Source organism: Psittacula echo, assembly GCF_963264785.1.
Source record: "Psittacula echo genome assembly, chromosome: 3".
NCBI lineage: Eukaryota > Metazoa > Chordata > Aves > Psittaciformes > Psittacidae > Psittacula > Psittacula echo.
Window position 1 is genome coordinate 21,785,208 of NC_137736.1, and position 16,585 is coordinate 21,801,792.

At 40.8% G+C, this 16,585-nt stretch overlaps 1 protein-coding gene across 1 annotated transcript; it reads left to right on the forward strand.

Moving 5' to 3' along the window:
- Positions 1-2: 2 nt before the first annotated feature.
- On the forward strand, positions 3-14,642 carry SLC35A5 (solute carrier family 35 member A5). The gene is made up of 7 exons (XM_080612472.1): positions 3-83; positions 1,480-1,632; positions 2,428-2,526; positions 4,168-4,301; positions 10,130-10,197; positions 11,522-12,317; positions 13,583-14,642. The coding sequence occupies exons 2-7, from the start codon at positions 1,503-1,505 to the stop codon at positions 13,649-13,651; spliced, it is 1,296 nt and encodes a 431-aa protein (XP_080468598.1). The 5' UTR covers positions 3-83; positions 1,480-1,502; the 3' UTR covers positions 13,652-14,642.
- Positions 14,643-16,585: the final 1,943 nt, after the last annotated feature.

Genomic DNA, 16,585 nt, shown 5'->3' on the forward strand with positions numbered 1-16,585 from the left:
GCGGTAATGTGCCTGCGCAGTAGCGAGCCCTGGTCAGCCTCAACAACCCCGCCCCTCGGCGTGTGCGTGCGCAAGGCGGGAAGGTCTGTAGGGAGGAGAGGGGCGATGCCTCTTGGCGCGCAGGCGTGTCCCGCCATCCATGGGAGGCGGTGGGGCAGGCTGAGGGGAGGAGCGCAGTTCCCCGCAGTCACGCAGCCGGGAGGGCCGATTGTCAAAGAGAATGAGGTGCGCGCTCCCGCGCGGGGCGGGTGGGCAAGGGTTGTGCGCTGCCAGCGCGAGAGGGAGGACACCGCCTCAGCCCCGCCGCGGCAGGTGAGGCCGGCGGAGCAGGGCGGGAGTCGGGCAGCGCTCTGGGCTGCTGGGGAGCTTGGTGCGGGACGCTGAGGTGCTTGCTGGCCTTGAGGCGCAGCTCTGAGGCAGCTGGTGATGGGCGTTGCGGGCGTGCGGTGCGGGTGAAGGGGAGCCGGTGTGTGCGGCCGCGGCGGCTGAGCACCTGCCGCTGCTGCCTCCGCCTCAGTGCCCGGCTCATCCCACGCGGCTGCGGCCCCACTCCTGGCTGCAGCTGTGTTCCGAGCTGAGACAGCGACGTGGCAGCCGGCGGTCCGCAAAGCCAGGCGAGGGGGTGAACTCGGCGGCGCTTGCTGGCTGCGTTCTCGCCGCCGTTGCGGGGTGGGTGTTCGCCCCGTGTCTCCCCGGCGGCCCGCGGCGCTGGCACTCGGGGGTCTGCTTTGAAGCCTCTCACACTGCCGGCCTTGGCCCCTGCTCCCACCGGCCTCCCTGAGGTGAAACGGCCCGAGCCGTGGCGGCTGTTAACGGACATCCTGCCCGCAGCCAGCTCGAAGGGGCTCCCCTCAGCCCTCCTCACCCGGCAGAGGGCCCGATGCTGGCCGTATGCGAGCCGGTTTGTTAGACCTGGAGCTCCGCTAGCGGAGCGGCCGAGTAACGGTAACGCTAGAGACGGGGAACCACTGGCAGGCACAGCTGAGGCTCTGCCTGCAGCCATCCATATCCCTCCCCTCCTCCCGGGTACAAGGCGGTGCTGAGTAAGTGCCAAGTCTTCTCTGAGGTGTTGCTCTCCCTGAATAGCTGTAAAACACTCCCTTGTTGGAATTTGGAACAATATTTTTAAAAATATTAAAGGAAAATAAGCATGCCACCTATTTATTCCTCATAGCTAATCAGTATTCCATAGATGCAATCTTCTGACAAACTGGCCTCCTATGCCACCTTCTGAGTCGTTCTGTGTGCATTGCTTATCCCCCTTTTGCTGATTCTCATAGCATATCCTTATCTCGCTCTCTTAATTTCTTTTTTTTTTTTTTTTTATACAAAGGAGAAAGATAACTGCAGAATGAGATTATAGCTTGTGATGTAAGCATCTTTGTGTGAAATAACACAAAGCAGCAAAATACATTTCACCTGCTTTAATCAGTTTCTTGAAGTACTATTTACAATGTATTTTCACTTTGTCATCCAAAGGGCATTGACAGCGAAACAGCAGAATGAAGGCCAAGTGCTGTAATCGAGTCGTGTTTTGCTCCAAGACAACCATCTATACTTTTCTGCTTGGAGGCGTGTTTATTACATTGGGCTCAAGTCGAATCCTCCTGATGAAGTATTCTGCCAATGAAGGTGCTGTTGGGCAATAAACATGATGTACCTCAAATAAGAAGGAGTTGACATTTGGGGTAAAACGGATACCTAGAAGCCTACTTCTCCACCTGCAGAGTTCTTGGGATAAACATTCAATTGTATAAGTAGTGACATGTATTTCTGTACTGGAAAATCTCTGGTCTAGCATATAGTGATAACTCGGGTTGCAAAGTGCATGATCCATGTGATGATTCACCCTTAAAAGATGAGGCAGTGAATTATAGTTGATTTTCAAATACTGAATTGTTGTATAAGCAGTATTACTGGTATGTGTCTTGACTGAAATATTTGTCTTGCAACAGGCTTTGGAGAGAAGTGGTATCAGAGTGGGTGTGCTGTAACTGCCTAGAATTACTGCTGCTCCTTCCACCAAGTATTAGCAAAATATGCTAACAAAGAAAAGATACAGTCCTAGAAGAAATTTGTGTCATCCTGGAAAGCCATTTTTTACCAGGAGAAAATAATAGCGTATTGCTGTTTGGGGAAAACATTCCTAATTGAAAAAAAAAAAAAAAAGGGTGTTCTTGAGTTCTCCCCAAAAGTTCTGTGAAGTGGGACCAAATGAGGAAAGATTTCAACCCAGAAAGGAGGCTGTTCAGGAAGCTATATATCATAAGAATTGGAATATTTGTAATGAAAGTGCTGATAGAGCCTTTGCATTTATGGAAAGTGGCTAAAATTCTGACCTGAGGGATTAAAATAGTTTCTTGCTCTAATTACAAACACAGGAGACAGAATCTGATTGTGTGCTCTCTGATTTGCTGAATCCCACAGATAACAAATATGATTATCTTCCTACAACAGTGAACATATGTTCTGAAGTAGTAAAATTGGTCCTGTGTTTGGTATTGGCACTATGGGTTAAGAAAAAAGGTAAGTACCTGTGTTTGAAATAACTCAAATGTGTCGACTTTCTAAGATTTGCTGTACTACTTTCTCTTTTTTTTTTCTTTTTTTGATGATGTATTCACATGTAGTATGGAGTAGGTCCTGCTAGTAAGGTTCTCTGGAATTGTGTCTTCCATGCAGAGTTCCAACAAAACTTTACTTTTATAACTTCTACTTCGTGCTGTAAATTCAGGTGTTCTTCATTTGTGTGTATGGTGGCTGAAATAGGGGCAGATAAGTTGCATTAGAAAGTGTAATGAAGGCAGGGTCTTCACATTCTCTGAATTTTAATGCAGTATATGCTAGGATAATAGTCACTGTTCACATAATAGACTGAAGAGAAGCCTAAAAATTTCACTAACCCAAGAACTGGCCTTTATTCTGTTCTTCTGACCACTTTTATTTAAATGACTCTTCCACTGAAGAGGGTTTGTGTATGTGTAGTGGTATTTGAGTCAGAAGCAACATCCCAATGTTATAATTCAAGGTGGCTTTGCTGTGAAGACAAATCTTGGGGCTGCTCTTCGGAAAAATCAGTGTCGGGCTTCAGTAGCTACTGGTTTGACGTTGCAGGCTATTTTTCTTTTTTTCTTTCTTGGCTTTTCTGTCCTGATGTAAAAAGAACAAGAGCTTAAGCTTGTAGCATTTCAAAATGGTAGGGAACAGATGTTTAAATTGGAAGAGGGTGTCAAGCACTGGAGACTCCTGTTAAATTGAACTGCTATTTTTATCGACTTCTCCATCTAACAGTCGTGGCTCTGGCAAGCTGAGGAAATTTTTACTTCCACCGTTTAGTACAGACATACCTAAGAAAGTAAATGCATTCAGTCAGTGTTTGCCATCATTGGCTACTGTTGAGTATACATTTTTTGTTTGTTTGGGTTTTTTTCCTTCCAGATGTCTGAGTTTTTCTGAACTCAATGTGTTGGTGGTTCAGAGGAGGATTAAATAACATTGTGTAGTCTTAAATCTGTGCTAACAAAGTACTTCTGTCACCAACTCTAAGTTTATCACAGTCTTCATCCTAAAGTGTGTGTTCTGAATACCTAAGTAAACGTCATTCTTTGTGCCTTGTCCTTTTTTCCTTTTTCCTGTATGTTCTCTTTTTACCCAGATCATGTCTTGTGTGCTACAGATACTGAATTCTGGTTTATTTTGTATTTCTGACATTACTGGCTGCCTTTTTGGTGCTATATGAACAGATTCACTGTCTGTGTCATTGTTTCATTTCTAGATTTGGATCATCTAGATGGATGATCATCAGGAAATCATACCCAGTGATGATGTCACTATTGTGTGGGGACTTTGGGTTGTTTTTTGAGCCTCAAAGCATGGTTGGTAATTGGATTTTTTCTCCCAGTAGACAAACACTCTGGTGAGGATAACGGGTTCCTTGATGTTTTGTATGTTGAAGCAAGGAGATGAATACCTGTAGGCACAGGATTGCTGCTCTGGCTGTGTGTTCTGCCCTGGATCTGTCCTCTATGTTGCCAGAGGGCTGTAGTACCTTAGTTTTTTTTCAGTCCAGCAGTGTTCCTGAAAACAGAACAGTGGTACCTATTCTGTTACATGGGAATGGACTTCTGATAATAAGCTGATTTTCTTGCTGATTTCTTTTCCTTTCAGAGGGTTGTTTGGATCATCCCTTTGAATGTCTTTCCTGGAAGAATTTTTGTAGTTCCATGAAATGGTCAATTCCTGCCTTTCTCTACTTTTTGGATAACTTGATTGTCTTCTACGTACTGTCCTACCTCCAGCCAGTAAGTATACATATAATGAAGAAAATATCTTCCGATGTCTTAGTCATAGACGACATTGCCTTTAGACTATTAACAGTTGTAATATTGGCAAGGCAAGATTTGCAGGTAGAAGAATGATCTTGTTACCTTACCAGTGAGACCTTCTTGTTCTCTTGCCCACTGGTCAATGTTGTACAGCTTTGTTCTGATTTCGGCTGGGATAGAGTTAATTTTTCGTAGCAGCTGGTACAGTACTGTATTTTGGCTTTAGTCTGAGGACAGTGTTGATAACTGTGTTGGTAACACACAGATGGTTTAGTTGTTGCTAAGTAGTGCTTGCCCTAAGTCAAGGACTTTTCAGTTTCCCATGATCTGCCAGTGAGGAGGGGCACAAGAAGCCAGGAGGGAGCAGAGACAGGACGCCTGACCCAAGCTAGCCAAAGGGGTATTCCATACCACAGCACGTCATGCCCTGTATATAAACTGGGGTAAGTTGGCTGGGAGGTATGGAGTGGGCATCGGTGGTGAGCAATTGCACTCTGCATCGTTTGTCTTTCTTGGGTTTTATTTCTTTCTTTGGTTTTATTTCTTTCTTTTTTTTTTTTGATGATGATGATGATTGTTGTTGTTATTGTTAACTTTATTTCGATTATTAAACTGTTCTTATCTCAACCCACGGGTTTTACGTTTTTCCAGTTCTCCTCCCCATCGCAACAGAGGTAGGGAGTGAGCAAGTGGCTATGTAGTACTTAGCTGCCTACTGGGTTTAAACCATGACAATCCTTTTTGGTGCCCAGCGTGGTACCAAAGGATTGAGATAATGACAGATCTGACCAGAGCATGTTATAAGAAATTTGTTATAAGCATTCATTGTATTGATTTAATAGTCACTAGTCACAATATTGATTTATTTGCTCGCAGGGTTGTTGTGCTTGTTCTCAGGATTGTGTTACGTAACTCCTCACTTGCTGTATGTGTTCCCTGTTATGCTGTTTATCACTTTGGGGCTGGGCTAAAGTTATCATTTTGCTGTACTTTGTAATACTCGTTTATGACATGATAGAATTCCTGGTTGTGAAACTGAGCTGGTATGTGTACTCAGCATTGTTATCACCTCTGTACTTTGGGAGTAATCTGTTGGAAACTGTTAATAATTATACCTTTTACCTTTTCTCCTTGGAGAGCCAACCTATGGAGAAGACATCTTTCCACATCTTCACCTTCTCCTCCAGGCCAATTACAGTAACGTTTGAGAATTCTGAAAATTTTTATTATGCTTGGGATGCTCAGATCGGCATGGCCCTAGGATCCGTGAATGTGGTTCAGGCCTTGTTTAAGGTTAAGCAACTATTTGTGCTACTCCAACCCTGCCAATGGGTGATGCAGCTGAAACAGAGGACCAATGTGTGCTGACATCAGTTGTCCCTATACACAAGAAGAAATGGACAAGGAAGTCAGCTCATTCAGTAAAGGAGGATGAAGCAGGGCCACCGCAATTACAGGAGGAGTGGGTGGAACAAGAAGTAACCACTTGATCACTATCCCTGATTGAGCTGTGCAATTTGCAAAAAGATTTCAGCTGTCATCCAGGTGAGCACATTATCACCTCGCTGCTCCAATGCTGGGATAACAGGGCTAGTAGCCTGGGACTAGAGGGTAGGTAAGCCAGTCATCTGGGATCACTTTCAAGGGAAGGGAGAATTGAGAAGGCAACTGAGAGAGGGTCGCAAGTTCTCAGCCTCTGGAGGTGATTCCTGTGAAGTGTGAGTGTGAAGGAATGGTAACTCTTCAAGGAAGATGTTAGATGTCACCCAGGCAATTGGAAGGCAATGTAGAGAAGTATCCGGTATCTGAGAGAATCGGTTGTGCTAGAGATGATTTATTACGACCTGAACAATGCACAGTTACCCACAGATCCAAAGTTCAATGCACATGGCTCATGTGGTGGAAATATGTATGAAGTGCACCATCGTTGTATGCCAACTTGATAGTAATGACCTAGAGAGATGAGATGCCACAATGATGGATGAAATGGTTCACCATCTCTGGCTATATGAAGAAAATCTCTCGTCCTCCCAAAGGACTTGTTTCTCAGCTGTGGAAAAGCTGTCCCAGGAGTTCCAGCAATTCAAAGAAGATACGTCCTATTCTCTATCTGTATGGACCAGTATTTCATCTATTAACAGTGAGCATTTTTTTTGCTCTAGAGGGAGAATATAGAAAGTACACACCCATGGGTACCCTGTGGTTTTACCTGTGGTGCCACAGAAAGGACATGAGGAGTCGGGATGGAAAATTTGTATTGACTCTAGAGGCACAAGTATATGAATTACAAGGAAAAACCATCACAAGTGGGAGTTCTTCCAGGAAAGTTGCTGCTCCAGTCTCCAGTGGGCAGTTCTCCAGAGAGAGTGGAAAGGCTGATCTTACTCCTGGTCCTGTTGAAAAGAATTATAATCCATTTTTTCAAGAAGAAAGTGGGGAATACTATGACCAGGACTAGAAGAGGGACAGCTAGGTTTACTGGACTGTGTGGATCAGATCACCTGGCATGTCGGACCCACAGGAATATAATGTTCTGGTTAACACTGGTGCACAATGTACCCTAATGTTATCAAGCTATGAAGGGGAAGAACCCATTTGTGTTTCTAGAGTGACAGGGGGATCCCAGCAGCTGACTGTACTGGAGGCTGACATCAGCCTGACTGGGAAGGAGTGACAGAAGCACTCCATTGTGACTGGCCCAGAGGCTTTGTGCATCCTTGGCACAGACTATGGCAGGAGAGGGTACTTCAAGGACCCAAAAGTGCAGTGATAGGCTTTCACTATAGCTGCCTTGGAGACAGAGGAAATTAGATGGCTGTCTACCTGGCCTGGTCTCTCAGTAGAGGAGTCTCTGTGTATTTTCTCCATCTGAAGTGATTTAGAAATAGGCTGAATTGCTTAAGTACTAGGCAAGTTTTCTGTGCTTTCGCTTGTTTGGTTTCTTCAACTCTGTATTTCTCTTTCAATGTGTTTGCTCATCTTGCTCATATTTGAGCTGCACTTTTCTGTGCAGGTTCTACTAGTTTACGTATATGACTTCACATAATTACTTGTTTTCTTTCCTCAATGACTCCAAAGAAAAGTGAGTAAATGTAAATCCTACAAATAGAATAAGCGTAACAGGAAGTGAGGAGTGGAGGAGGCAAACTGACTCTTAACTAACAAACAAATGCAAAAATTATGGTTTAAACTCAAAACTTAATTAGTACTTTCTTCTAGCTACGTTCATCCTTTTGGATAAATCTACATATGCTCAGGAAATAGTACAGGTTTTGTGCTTTTCTTTATTTTCATTCCATGTCTATGTTTGAAGTTAGATAGAAACAGATGTTAGTGCTTGCTATAAGGTATTATGGCTGCCTCTGTTTAACATTAAAAATATGTATAAATATTTATGTTAACTTTCTGTCAGAATTTCTCTTTAAAATATTGTTATTTTAGGTGTAATTTCTGTCGTGAACAGAGCAGAGTCCACAATAAGACTTGGCTATGAAAATGTAATTAAAATCAGAGTTAGATATCTTAAAATAACATGCCCAGTGCTTGGTTCTATGGTTTGTTGTGTATGGGTCTTGGCAGTGTTTGTTTGTTGTTCGGGTTTTTTTTTATTGGTGATGTGGTTTTGGTGTTGGTTTTGTGTTTGGCATTTGGCGTGTTTTGGTTTTTTTTATTTTAGGAAGGAAATTCAGTTATAATGTTAGTAATAGCAAAGCCTGATGTTCAGAAGGTTGCATGAACACTATTGCTTTTTTGTGCAAAGGTCATACATCTTTTGCAGTATGGATGGCTTTTAGATTTTACACCCCCACTCCTCCCCTGATGCGCACACCTTGTCTCTCTCCCCTCAGAACATATGCTCCAAGATTTCTCTTTTTTAGAACTCTTAGCATCTTATATCTTTTAATTGGGTATGTTTTATGAGGGTTAGCCGAAATTGTGCATAATCATGGTAAACAAGTATTAAAAGACCAACTAAATACCTGTAAGATAGAACACCTTGGCAGCGTACAAGACCGTGAAAGTGATAAGGTAGAGGCAAGGTGCTTGAAAGGAGGCCATACTGCACTGAACTTGGTTTCATGTCACTTTAAAAACTTACTAGGCTTGGGACTAATTAGCACCTGGGTGACAGTTGCTTGAAGTATGGAGTTGCTTTGGGGCAATTTTTTTTTTTTTTAAACTTTAGCTGTAACCATGGATACTCTTTAGCAGTTAACATTTCCTAGTGGTAAGAGGAAATTTTCAGAGATTCTGCCTGTGGCATGGAAGTTTGTGGTATGGTGATCTTTGGAAATTTTTTCTTGCTCCTTCTCATCTAGGACAAAGTTTCCTTGAGGCCTCAGAGAGCAGAGCAGCTAAAAAATGAATTCCTTGTAACTATCCTGCTATAGATTTTGATCATATTATGTTAGCAAAACTGTTGGATGTGGGGGTTTGACTGTAAAGCAAAACCAGAGTACTGTGGAACACTTGTACATTTTGCATCAAGCCTCTTTTTTCCAGAGTTGTTTCTGCCAGATTCACTTCTTTATTCAATATTTTTCTTGTTCCATAAATATTTATTGTGTTGTAATCTTGCAAAATGGAAAATTAAGCTGTTGTGTCTTAGGCAGATGTCTCATGTCAGTCTTCAGCTTACTTGTGACCCTGTGTTGTTTGTTTCATGAGATTTATTATTCAGCAGAGAGTGTCTTGGAACAGACTAGAACTAAGGTAACAGGAAAAGGATCTGTGGTTTTCCTCTAGTAAATGAAAGAGGTTCTGTTATTGTGGAATCAGGAATGTGGAAATGCAGATGAGGAGGTTCAAGACGGTGTCTGTGTCTTGCACTTCGGAAACTGTGTATGGTTTTGTGTAAAATTGTCTTAAAAAGTGATCTCTCTCTAAGGCTGAATTGGAGGAATTAGTTCAGATGCCTAGCTATTTTTGTATGTGTACTGACTACACAGGGCAGTCTTGAATAACACAATTTGGGAAATGCCTTCACCCCAAAAAAGAACTTTTTTTCCCTACTGGTGTTGGTAGATTCTGATCTTTAGTGGTTAACTGCAGTGCCTAAAAGAGCCTCTTCTTGGTCCAGTCCCCCAGTGTAGAGTGTCTAATATGGAGACTAAAAAGACAGTCCTTGCCACAAGGAGATTGCAGCTTGGGATCATAGCCATGGAATAAGGCACTGTCATAATTATACAGCTATTCCCAAATGAGGAGCTTTAGAGTTGTTTTCAGTTCTAGTTTGAAACAGGTGATTTCTTTAGTACAGTTGCAGTCTTAAAAATTCAAGCTGAACCTCCTTACTTTTGATAAACAATGCAACAAATGCACTTGACATACAAGAAGTTTATTTTCTGCAAGTGCCTTGTCCAAGTCTGGGATTTCATGAATGCTGCAAGCTGGCACTGCAACCAGTACCAGCCTTGTCTTCCCCTATTCTTTTCTTACTTTCTTTTTGGAGGAACTTCCTCCTTTCTACTGGCATAGCTGGTTTTGCACCTGACTGGTCAGCCTGGCTGGGGAACTGATCTGGCTGAAAACTAAACCATTTTGTTAAGTAAGTTTTCTGCTGGCTTGGCTTCCTCTCATGTTTGTTTCAGTACAGCTTTCCCCACTACAGTGGAACTTGGTCTCTGTGGTTTGCTTGAAGGTCATTTTAGGGAAGTGTTATTCTGCCACTTGAGTAAAAATGTAAGTTCAGTACCAGGATGATGCTTTTCACCTTGCAGAAAGGTGAACACTTGAAGTTGGTGGACTTTTGATGTCCACACTATGTCTGAAGTATAAATTTGTTCCCTTTCTTCTCTTTCTAGGCAATGGCTGTACTCTTTTCAAATTTTGTCATTATAACAACAGCTCTTCTCTTCAGGATAGTGCTAAAGTAAGTAATATTTATGAAAGTGAAAGAAATTTTATATCTTCCCAGCCTTCATGAAGAAGTTATGCTACATTCTTTCTTTTTATCTAATGGGGCGCAGTTATTTGATTTTCTTGTGGATATACCAACTTGGAGAGTTGGCTTTGTTTTCTAAAAAGGTGTTTTCTGAAGGTGTAGGAAATGGTAGCTTATTAGGAGTTCCTACATATCTGCACATTTGGTCAACTGTAATAAGAGACAACTGAAACATTGATTATGTAGTTGTTGGATGGTCAGAATTAAGGTTTAGGTACTTTCATGTATACATTAAATCTCATATTTCATGATTAGCAGTACTTCTTTCCAGTCTGCTGTAATTCTTGATTGAATGTAAATATAATCTAACGAGAGGGGATGAGATATGTAAGAGTGATAGAGGTGTCTTCAGCAATATTGTGCCAGCACTGATACGTATCTTGACAACTGCTTAGTATGCTTTAAGAAGTAATTATATATTTTTTCTTGATTGTTCATCCGACAAAAGCCAGGCTTCGTCCTATGTGTGCCACTTTGCCTGATTTGGGCACTTTATGGTGTGATTTAGATTCAGAAAAGAGAGGGAAATGGATATTACCACTCAAAAAACTCATTTGTGTTGGATGTGGAGGAAAGATGCCTTTTCTACAAGTGTTAATATACCAAAACAGTGTCTGACAGTCTGACTTGAAATGCTTTTTCTCAGTTGTTTAGTTTGATATGTCTTGAGATATCACGGTTTACTTAATTTTCAAAATCCTCAATTTTCCCAAGATAAACAGTCTTTGCTTGAGTGAAAAATAATATAAATAGTCCTACAGTCTTATAAATTACATTCATAGATTTATATGATATATCATGATAAAATAATAGAAAAGGGCACAAAATCATGTGGGAAAAGTGAAATGTAGTAAAAGTTTACCAGAGAAAGCGGGTAATTATTTGAATGTTTGTGATTACTTTTTTCTATCAGATCTGTTTTCCCACAGAGACAACAGTTGCTTTTAAGTTGTCAGGCAGTCAGTATCTAGAACTAACACGATCTTGAAATACTTTCCTTAAACTATCTCTACAGAACACTTCATTTGTATTTCTGTGATTGCTAGGCTGGGCCCCCCTTGCTGTAATAAAGCATGCTGCCTTTTGGCATTCAACTGTGAATTCTGAAAAGCCAAGATTTATCTTTCCTCCTGTCTCTGTCTCCTTATCTGTGTCATGATGTCTTTTATGTGTTTTATAGAGTTTGTTCTCCTGTCACTTAATTTATGCCAGTGTGTTTCTAAAGTTGGTGGCTTTTTTTGTCTACTCCTAGGCGAAAAATCTCTTGGGTACAATGGGCGTCTCTGGTGATTTTATTCCTGTCCATCGTTGCCCTGACTCTAGGAACTGGAGGCCATCAGCAAAGCTTGGCCACACATGGATTCCATCATAGTATGTTTTTTAGTCCGTCTAACCACTGCCTCCTCTACGCCGGACCTGAGGAAGCATGCCTGGAAAAGGGCAACTGCGTAACACCAAGTTTCCTTCCCAGCTTCCATTGGAATGTCACCACTACCATGGCAGGAGCATTGAAACCTCTTCGCCTCAGCTTGGGCCACCTGCTTATTCTGGTGCAGTGTTTTATTTCTGCCCTGGCTAACATCTACAATGAAAAGATCTTGAAAGATGGGGATCAGATTGCTGAAAGCATCTTCACCCAGAACAGCAAACTGTATGCCTTTGGGGTGCTGTTCAATGGGCTTATGCTGGGACTGCAGAATAAGGACAGGAAGCAGATAGGGAATTGTGGCTTCTTTTATGGGCACAACATCTTCTCAGTGGCTCTCATATTTGTCACAGCTTTCCTGGGACTGTCTGTAGCCTTCATCTTGAAGTTCCGAGACAACATGTTCCATGTTATGACAGCTCAGATCACCACTGTCATCATTACTACCGTCTCTTTTATCATCTTTGACTTCAGGCCTTCTCTGGAGTTCTTTTTGGAAGCTCCTGTAGTACTTCTCTCCATATTCATCTATAATGCCAGTAAACCAAGAGGCCTGGAATATGCTACCCTGCGGGAAAGGGGCAAACTCATCAAAGGAGATGCATGGGAGAGGTCAAGTGGGGTAAGACTTTTCAGTTCTTGTCTTCCCTGGTTCCTCTTTTGTTTCCTCAATTTTTTTGTTCCTCAATTTATGCTATGGTATGTTTGGAAGATTCATTTTTCATGTTACTGGACTCATCCCTCAAGTCAAACACCAAAACTCCTCAGTATTTCTTAAAATCTTTTAAATTGACTGGGTCTTGCTTTGCGTATTCATCTTTTTCAGTGCGTGAACCCTAGGTAAGCATAGCTTTCCTGCTTTGTCCTGTGAGCAACTTTAGGTTTGTACAAATACTCTCTTGAAACCTTTATAACCAAACATTTCACTGGCCTTCGGCATTCAGAAATTGAAATTGATGCCTGGGAAATAATTGTACTTAAGTAGAACTGATAAGTCTTGGCAGCTGAGCACAGATAATGAAGAAGTTAATATATTTGATGTTAAGATTCTTTCTACCTGAACAGTCAGAGGTAGCTGAAGACAAAAAGGTAATCTTTACATACAGAGTTTTAACACTTGTTTCATAAGGGGAAAAAAAAAAAATAAAAATTCCTCCGGGCCCATTAGTGGCTTTTGTCTGAATTTGAATAGTCGTGTAGTTAACTAGAACATGGCAGGAAGAGCGTGCTCTTAGGTAGGTCATTCAACTAAGCTGGGCGATCAGTCTAAAGGGAAAGGGTTAATGTCTCTGTACTCTTTAGTTTGCTTGTCAGATGTGTTCTGTAATACACGTTGAAACCAGCAGGGAGTGCTGTCTCCATTTAACTCTAAGAAATACTAAACTTGGAAGAGGTGTTTTCCAGATATTCCACATAGTCCCTTTTTAGGTTGTTGTATAACAAGTAGTAAATAACTTCTGGTATACCAAAAATATATCTATTTTAGCACTTACAACTGAGCAGCTGTGGTAAAAACAAACAGTACTGTGTGAGCAGGCTTCCTGTAAAAGGAATGGGCTACAAGCTGCTTTAGTGTTAAAGATACAGGGAAGTTTTTTATAAACGTATATCCTAGAGCAAGATTATAACACACTGGGAAGAGATTTAAATTACAGGGTTTTGATGTTATATAAGTGATGCCTTCAAAATAAATTTTGTTCTTGTGTGTGTGTGGTTTTTTTGTTTTGTTTAGGTTTCTTTTTTTTTTTTGTTGGCTGGTTGGGGTTTTGGTTTGTTTTTTTTTTTTGTTTTTGTTTTGTTTTGTTTTTGTTTGTTTTTTGTTTTGTTGGTGTTAATAGTAAGATAACTTTTGCTCACATTTTCTTCCTTTGCTTCTGGTTCCTGTAGGATGGAGAAGAATTTGAGAGGTTGAACAAACCAAGCAGCGACATCGATACAGATGAAGATTCCCTCTAGCATTAGGCTGGCTCAGAGAAGTTGTATTACTCACAGTGAAAGAATTTTACCATTTTATTAACACAGAGAAGGGTCATTTTTCCCCACTTGCAATTGAAACTATTTTGCAGCTGTATATCAGAGATGGATGAGGAAAACATTCAAGCCCTATATATGGAGCATTGTAATGTCTCTTCCTATGCATATAAATCAGAAGTTCAGAATCTGCTGAAAGAAACAAAATTTGTAACTGATTCAAACAAGAGGCCTACACCCTGCACTCGATGGTCTCGATGACATGTGCTATATTATGGAAGGCAGTCATGGACAGTTGTATGTCTTTCAGAACTTTGGTTGACTGTCCTGAGTCACTGCAACTTCCTGTATGAATTCCTTGGTTAGCAAAACAGAGATAAAACTGTTCTCTACCTTGCAGCAGTGATATAAGCATTGATTAATGTTTCTGCTGTATCTTCCAGTGTACAAATTCTCCAGTAGGTTTTCTTTTCAGGACTGAAGATGTTACTAGTAACCTCATAAATACCAAGCCATATTGACTGGTTTATTGTATTTTTGCAATTCAGATTAATATATCCCTAGATGAGTAAAAGAGCCCTTCTGAACCAATCTCATCGAACTTTCACTTGAGAATGTATAATAAATCAACTAATTTGGGTTAAGGGTATGTTGATCTGTCAAAAATGCAGATCTCTAGAGTGTGATTTGAGTTCGAGTGGTCTTAATTCTGTCTTTATTCCTGTCTTTACATCAGTGTAACAGTACTGACTCCTGTGGAGTCCTTTCTTTCTGATTTTCTCTGGTGTGCCTGAGAGAAAAATAGATTTTACTGACTTCAGCCACTAGTTCTCACATTTCAACGTGAGATTCTTGTGTGCCTGTCTCCCAGTGTCTGGGGAAATGGAAATCTGCAATGCCTTTGTAGAAGATAGTGAATTTTACATGCAGCTTATGTGGCCTAACTTTGAAAGAGCTTGAATAAAACTAAAGTGTGTTATACAGTATAAATGCATCATGGGATCTCTTTTTTGTGTTTAGAAGGGCTATGTGTAGGGCATTAGTTTGCACAGAGGCTACTATCTGAAAACTTAATATTATGCAGCTACAGTGATGCTCTTCAACATCTGGAGCACTGAGCAAGAGGGTGCATGTGATAGTATCATTTAGTGTTGCACTACCCTGTCAGACTGCATTTATTTTGCAGAGAGAGAAGTCATTCTACAGAGTGCCAGGCATAGCGGTCTCAGAATCACTGTTGAGGTGTGTCTGCTGGATTGCATTTTAAGTGAGATGAAAAACAGGTTCCAAATAATTCAGAGAACTTTAAAAGGGGGAAGCAAACAGGGACACAGATAAGAGATTCTTGGTATGTTCCTAAAGACTGTTTTCTCAGAACAGTCAAAAAGTGCTGGTTTATAATTTTCTCCCTTCAAAAATGCATATTTCATAGTTGAAAGATACTGTGAAAAGAATTCCTCAGAAGATAAGCAATGAGTTCAGTGTCAAAGCCTCATACCACAGTGTATAGTAATCACTTAGTGATGCATTTCTCTGTGGGCTGGAGACAGTCCGGCCTTTGTTCCCCTCTGCCATCTTATTTCCAGGTTCCGTGTATAACATCTTACTTATGTATATTGTATTGATGACTCATTGCTATATTAATTAACATACTTCCTCTTATTGATCCATCAAGAGGTGCAGCCTGTTTCTATATGTGGGAAATGACTTGTCAAGTTATAAAATCTCATTATTAGTTAATCTCATTATCAGTTATTATTCTCATTTCTACTTTTTTTTTTTTTTTTTTTTTGGGAGCATTGCCTTTTTCTAGCATATATTAAGAATAACTGTACAAAGTGAAATTACTGTTGTAGTTGAAATTTTTTTTATAGCTAATCTCGTCGTGCTTTTACAGTGGGCCGTTTCAACAAAAGGAATCCTGGTTGGTTGAATCTGTACAGAATGAACAAGAAAGCACATTTGTGTGTGAATTCCAGAAACATGGTTTTTATTTGTTTATGAAATCTCCAACACAAAAGAAAAAAAAAAAGTAATACTCAAACTGTTAAGGACTTAGTTGCAGTAAGACATTTTCTTTTTTTTTTTTCCCCATTACATACAGCTTTGCAATATGCGCCTCCCTAAGTTCATTATCTTTTTCAATCATAGCTACCAACTTAAGAAGTTATTTCCAAGAAGAGTGAAAGTACTGTTAGCTTTATATTGCTTTGGATTTACATGAACAATATCTTTCTATGTGAACTTTTCCAGAGAGCTTTGTGTTAAAGCATAGAAATCAACCTCATGCCTCTAGTGACAGAGCATCAGAACAGAGATGAATGTCTTAAAAATTGTATGATTGGCCTTCCTGCCTGAAATATCTGCATTAAGAGAAATGAGATATGGAAATGACTGATCTGCAGATCTTATAAAGTGCACTTAGTTCTTTCCACTCTTGTCCTGCTTAATGATTTTTCTCTCCATGAGTTTCACCAGTGCTGTCATGTTTGACTTATTTGCCGAAGTCTTACATTGCACAAAGATTGCACTGTTGATCCAAGCATTTATTTGCACTGTAGAGTTGGTCCTGTCTAATATGTAGAAATCTTTCTGTTCTCTTCAGGTTGGAGATCTCGGAGAAATTATATTGGATTGGCCAGGCAGGTTTCTTTTAATAATGGAGGAGAACTGTATATCCCCTTTGAAGCAACAGGAATGTTAACTGCTGTCTAAACATGGGTGAGGATTTGCATCAACTTAGCAATAATAAAAGTGTGTAAAGTAACCCAAAAGTATAACCCTGCAGTTCTGTGCAGCTGTACTATACATGGCGATAGTTGAATTTTGTATGTACAGAAGATTTGTTAGGAGCTGGCTGTAAACAATTATCAGCTGGGCAGCAGCCCTAGTTAGCAAGGGGAGCTATTCTTTAGAGTT